Below are 6,160 nucleotides of genomic sequence, written 5' to 3'. Positions count from 1 at the left end.
TGTAAATTTTAGGAGAATGATTTACATATCATTTCTCTAATTTATTTTTAAACACATAAAATTGTTATTGACTGGTATCGTTGTAGGGTGACTTCTTCTATATAAGTTACTTGGCGATTGCTTAACATAGCGCTAAATTTGACCCGTATCGGAAAATGGTTGATTATTTGACAATTGGTTCAAGACCTTTGAAAACTTGTTGTGTAGAGGTTTTGATTCTATCAATTATGTGATGAGTTTTCATTAACTCTTGCCTAAGTTCATTATTCAACCCTTATTGATCATTAAATTTGAGGATTAACTTCTAATCATTGACTTCTAACTTAATTTTATGCTTCTTTTACCATTTTGTGCTTTATTTTATTATGCCTTATCCATTATCATGTTTATGTTTATATTTCCGAAATATAGAGGTATTTTGAGGTTTTCATCACAGGTTCCTAAGAAGACATGAGGTCTATAAAGAAATTGTCTTATTGAATAATGAATTTAAGTTGGATAGGTAGGGGTGGCAAAACGGGTCCGACTCGTTGGACATGTTCGTTTTATCCGCACTTTTGTGCGAGACGGACTAAGGTTTTAGGCCCTTACCCTCTAGTTTGATCGACTCGCCCTGTCCCATTTTTTTATGAGTGCTTTTGGGGACATGTGCATTAACATAAATTATATATTTTTAGACTTAAAAAGTGCAATACCCGCGGGCTTAGCCCGCTCCACCCTCATTTTTTTACGGGGTGGGTTAAGGTTTTAGGTCCATACCCTCAACTATGACCGCCCCGTTTTCTTACAAGCTTTTGCGGAACAGACATAAATGAGACGGACATGCTCGTTTGTCACCCTGGATACAAATTGTATTAAATTTTTTATTTATTTCTAATAAAATAAAATAATAAAGACCTTACATTGAATCCTAATATTTGAATTAGTTGAGAATGCTGAGGGGGCTTGACCCACTTGATGCCAGAGCTGTTCCCCCGAACCGGACTAAACCGGTGGTTATAAACAAAAAAAAAAAGAATGCTGATATCTATGACATGTTGGCCAAGATTAATACGATAGATTTTCCCATCTCCCATATTGATAAGGAAGGTAATCAGTGTGCGGATCTCCTTACTCTTCTAAGGCTTCAGTTTCTTTTTCCCACTTAATTTGGCATTCGTCGCCCAATTTTCTGCTACCTTTGTTAAACCACAATTAGTTAGATTTGTTTAACTTTCGTTTTGACGGCCCCACTTTTTCCTTTCATCTTTTAATATTATTCGGTAATTGCATAAATAAATAAAAGTTACTGATACTCAAATAAATTGAATCTCCGTTTGATAAACGCTACCATACATACCCATCTTCATCTCAAAACTCCCACTCTCCGCCGCTTTTTCACCACACCACCATCCATCTTCTCAACAGCCGCCATCTCTCCCTCCCGCCCTAGCCATCCATCTTCTCAACAGCCGCCATCTCTCCCTCCCGCCCTAACCAACCTAGGGTTCTCTCCTCGTTCTATTCCATCGCTCTTTAACAATGACTTTCGGAGCTTCCACTGAACTTTCAAATTACCTTGCACTACCATCAGTTAGACCTAATTCTCGCAAATGTCAATGCACCGCCGGAGTCACCTTCACTTTGCACAATGCAACAGCCGCTTACAACGGCGTATTATCAAATTTGAAGTCGAATAGGAACGATAACAGAGTTGTTTCTGTTAGGGCTGACGGTAAAGGTAAAGGACTTACGTATAAAGACGCCGGTGTTGACATTGATGCCGGTTCTGAACTTGTTCGAAGAATTGCCAAGATGGCGCCAGGGATTGGAGGCTTCGGTGGTTTATTCCCCCTCGGTAACCCTTTTTTATATTCGACAAAATTTGATTTTTTTTATTTATATAAATTGTTTACTTTGTTGAGTTAGTAAAAATTGATTTGTCTCTAGAGATAATTATTGCCTCAAGCTAAATTTTGGAGATTTTGCATATATAATGATTAAGCATCAATGTGCATGCGTTCATTTTAGGATATGTTTGGATTGACTTATTCTGGTTTATTCACTGACAAAGACCCTTGCAAGTTGCAAGACTATTTGAGGTGTTTATAGAAACAAATTATGAGATGTTCATAAGTAATTTTCAGTTTATTTCTGTAAACCCAGGGTTAAAGATAACTTATAACTTAGGCAAATATATTGACTTTTTGTTATTATAGAAATGGCTTATATATAAGCACGAAGGCGATAAGCCCTTAATTTAGTTGTTAATTCAAACGGGGCCTTAATCATAAATAATTTTAATGCCTTTAAATTCAATTTTCGCCACCATGGAAGTAACCAAGCTCTCGATCACTTTTATTTGTTTAGTTTCTTTTTGTTGGATATTGATTTGGCTTGTTTTGATTTTGAGCAGGTGATTCATATCTCGTTGCTGGTACTGATGGTGTGGGGACAAAGTTGATGCTTGCTTTTGAAACTGGCATTCATGACACTATCGGGATTGATCTGGTAAACTTTTTGGAATGCTGATTTTTTTTGTTTTATATACTGGAATTGTATTTCTGTTGCTTAGGGAACAAGATTAATTGTTGTTTTCTGTTTAGGTTGCAATGAGCGTCAATGACATTGTTACTTCAGGGGCAAAGCCTTTGTTTTTCCTTGATTACTTTGCTACTGGCCACCTTGATGTGGATGTTGCTGAGCAGGTAATGGGTGTGCTTCTTGCTAATCTGTTTTGTTTCAATTTGAAGTTTCATTGTGTCATAAAAATGCTTATTCCTTATTTAATTTCCACCTTTTCAGGTTATAAAAGGAATCGTCAATGGTTGTAAGCAATCTGATTGTGCTCTTCTAGGTGGAGAGGTATTGAAATATTTGTGCTTTTTTCATTATCAGTATATAATTGGATATCCTGTAGTGTAGTTTTGCCAAGCCTCAGTCTCTGACCATTAAAGTTCTTGTTTTTTGTAAGCAATCTAGTTAGGTGCTTCTTCTTTTATTGTGCATTACTTATAAGACATGTTCAATTGGTTCTTCTTGTTTTATTTCCTGCTTCTGGAATCTAGATTTATTCTAATTGACATTTTGTTCAATCCATGTTACATTATTGCAATCTTACATTGCCATAAAATATATTAAGCTCACAATTAGCTACACAATCTCTTATCTCACATCCTCAGCTGCGTGTCAGTATAAATATGGATGAAGATAGTGTACTTTTCACATATCTCCTCTCGACTTTCATTTATTCCGTGATCTTCTCAGACTGCAGAAATGCCTGGTCTATATAAAGAAGGCGAGTATGATCTCAGCGGCTGTGCTGTTGGCATTGTAAAGAAGGAGAATGTAATCAATGGGAAGAACATTGCCGTTGGTGACATTATTATTGGTTTGCCATCCAGTGGAGTTCATTCTAATGGCTTCTCACTTGTAAGAAGGTTGGTTTTCTCGTATGAAATCTATCAAATTTTATAAAATTATTAGTTTTTGAAATGTACTAATATTAATATCTCAACAGAGTGCTTGCTCAAAGCGGGCTTCAATTGAAAGATAAACTTCCCGGCGGTGACATTACAATTGCTGAAGCTTTGATGGCTCCAACTACTATCTATGTCAAACAGGTCATTTATCGTTCTTTTGGCTTTCTTTACCTTTTTTTAACTCCCTTCCCTTTTGATCGGTAAGACAACTTTTATTCTTGAAACAGGTGCTTGACATAATCAGCAAGGGAGGGGTAAAGGGAATTGCCCACATCACCGGTGGTGGTTTTACAGATAACATACCTCGAGTTTTTCCCGAAGGCCTTGGGGCTCTTATATATGAAAACTCATGGGATATGCCTGCAGTGTTCAAATGGCTTAAGGAGGTAATTCATATTTCTTACTTTGCCTGAAAAAAACAAGTTAGCAGAGTTAACAGCAAAGACTTTGTTCTTAATTTTTTTTTTGGTCAACAGTAATATATTTTAAATTGATCTGCAAATATTTTGGAGACAATATTGCACATAACTAATAACCTCTCACATTAGGCTGGGAAGATTGAAGATTCTGAGATGATGCGAACTTTTAATATGGGCATCGGGATGGTCCTTGTAGTTAGTCCAGCGGCAGCGAATGAAATTCTTGAAAACAGAGTTGAAGCTGGTAAAGCTTACCGCATTGGTGAAGTTATAAGCGGAAATGGTGTAACCTACAGTTAATTCAGTATAAGATTTAATTATGTTGTACTATCTAATACTTTTGTAGAAATTTTCTGGTCAGAGATATGAGAATTTTATAATTCATGTTGGTTTATCTGGACCTTAATAACTTTCCGTACATAAATGTTAGTTACAGAACTAGCAGCAATTTTGTGGTTTTGCAGGTAGTTGAGTTGTTAGTGAAACATTTTTGTTTTGCTTAAGTGAAATTCATTCAGGTTTAATGCTCTCATATTATGTGTGTATGTAAACCTAAATTGGAGGTTTTTTTCTCTTCCAATTCTAGTTAGTACTCTTATTAATAATTAGAAAACTGCTACAATGTTTTTGCACTGTTTTCTATTTTTAAGAATATGTAATTTTCTTGATTCCTATTTGTGCTATATGTCCCAATGAGAACAGTGATAATAACCTCATTTGTTGTGTAAATAACATTTAATGTATTTGGTTCAATTTATGGATCTAATAAGTACTTGATTCCTATTTGTGCTATATGTCCCAATGAGTACTCATATTTTTGTATAAATGATCCTTCACAAAGCTTCTTGGTTCACTCATTCATCACTTAGGTGACTCATTTTGAATAACATCTCAAATGAGGGTATTATTAATCATTCTATAATAAGATAAACTTGTATTTTATTTTTCTCTCAATTGAAGGAATTTGATGCAACAATACGGGTTTAGTAGAATTTAATGAAATTTCAATTAAATGAAGTATAAATATTGTTATTTTAATCAGTCACCTATCAATATATAAAAAGAAGAATAATAATTTATAACAAAGAAAATTCTTAATATTGAATCCAAATCGAAGAAATAGAAAAATACACAATAAAATATTGAAAATAAATAAAGTAAAGTATATTAAATATCGTTAACATAATGAAATCAGTATTTTTATATGAGTTTAAAGGTAGTGCACTGACAGTGTAAACAAACTTTACACATTCGTCCAATCAAACTCTTTACACTTGCCATGTCATATTAATTTTTTTTAATTAAAATTGTGTTTTAATTGGATACATGGTTGTGATTGGTTGACAGTGTAAAAATATTTTACACTGTCAGTGCATATCCCTTTTTCTCTTTTTATGGCTCTGTTTGGCATGCCACTTTTTGAGCTTATGTCTTATAGCTTATAGCTTATAAGCTCATATAACAATAAAAGACCTGTTTGGTAACCGTCTTTTCATTACGAGCTTATAGCTTATTTTACTAGCTTATAGCTTATTTTTCAGACGCTATTTCAAATAGCGTTTTAGCTTATAGCTTATAGCTTATCATTTTTTCTTCCATTTTTACCCTTATTATTTTAATTAAAATCCACTTTTACCCTCTATAATTTATTTTAATTTAAAATAAAATAATTATATATTAAATGTCCTTTATGTCATTTTAATTAATCAACTAATTGAACCGCTAATTTTACCAAACACTTCAATCAACTTATCAGCTATAAGTCATCAGTCATCAGCTATAAGCTATAAGCTATCAGTCATCAGCCATCAGCCATAAGCTATCAGCTATCAGCTAGCTTATCAGTCAACCGCTATTTTTACCAAACAGAGCCTATATCGTTTTCTCGGGAATTTTAATGCGACAATACAATTTAAAAGCAATTGTTATTATTTTAAGTAAATGAGGTTTTAAAATTGTTCTGAAAGTTGTTTCATAAGGTAAAAACGATATCAAAGTAAAATGTATTATAGCCGTCATAAAATGATTAGTTATACACATTTTATTAATCATTTCATATTATTACATATCCCTCAATAACATTATCCATGTTTAAAATAATTTTGTGATATTAAGGTACTCTTATTATTTATTCAACGATCTCTCAATTTAATAAACAATGTGATTACATTATAATTTGACTGTATGTAAATATCAAATCTAATATTATCTCTAAAATTTAGCTTTTAATAGATGATCTTCTAGGTCTAAATGTTAAAAGTGATTCTCACCTGCGTCTAT

General features: G+C 33.4%; 1 protein-coding gene across 1 annotated transcript; it reads left to right on the top strand.

The window, feature by feature from the left end:
- Positions 1-1,218: 1,218 nt before the first annotated feature.
- Positions 1,219-4,274, top strand: LOC131607616 (phosphoribosylformylglycinamidine cyclo-ligase, chloroplastic/mitochondrial-like). Its single transcript, XM_058879595.1, has 8 exons — positions 1,219-1,837; positions 2,396-2,490; positions 2,586-2,687; positions 2,785-2,844; positions 3,247-3,419; positions 3,500-3,602; positions 3,689-3,847; positions 4,010-4,274. Exons 1-8 carry the CDS (start codon positions 1,522-1,524, stop codon positions 4,178-4,180), a joined length of 1,179 nt encoding a protein of 392 aa, XP_058735578.1. The 5' UTR covers positions 1,219-1,521; the 3' UTR covers positions 4,181-4,274.
- Positions 4,275-6,160: the final 1,886 nt, after the last annotated feature.

This window comes from Vicia villosa, linkage group LG5 (genome assembly GCF_029867415.1).
Source record: "Vicia villosa cultivar HV-30 ecotype Madison, WI linkage group LG5, Vvil1.0, whole genome shotgun sequence".
In the NCBI taxonomy this organism is placed as follows: domain Eukaryota; kingdom Viridiplantae; phylum Streptophyta; class Magnoliopsida; order Fabales; family Fabaceae; genus Vicia; species Vicia villosa.
This window is presented reverse-complemented; position numbering and strand designations above follow the sequence as displayed.

Bases quoted from the DNA above. Each gene is read 5' to 3' on its own strand.
- LOC131607616 (XM_058879595.1), top strand. From the start codon at position 1,522: ATGACTTTCGGAGCTTCCACTGAACTTTCAAATTACCTTGCACTACCA. The intron at 1,838-2,395 runs GTAACCCTTTTT...GATTTTGAGCAG, and splicing joins CGGTGGTTTATTCCCCCTCG to GTGATTCATATCTCGTTGCT. The intron at 3,603-3,688 runs GTCATTTATCGT...TTCTTGAAACAG, and splicing joins CTACTATCTATGTCAAACAG to GTGCTTGACATAATCAGCAA.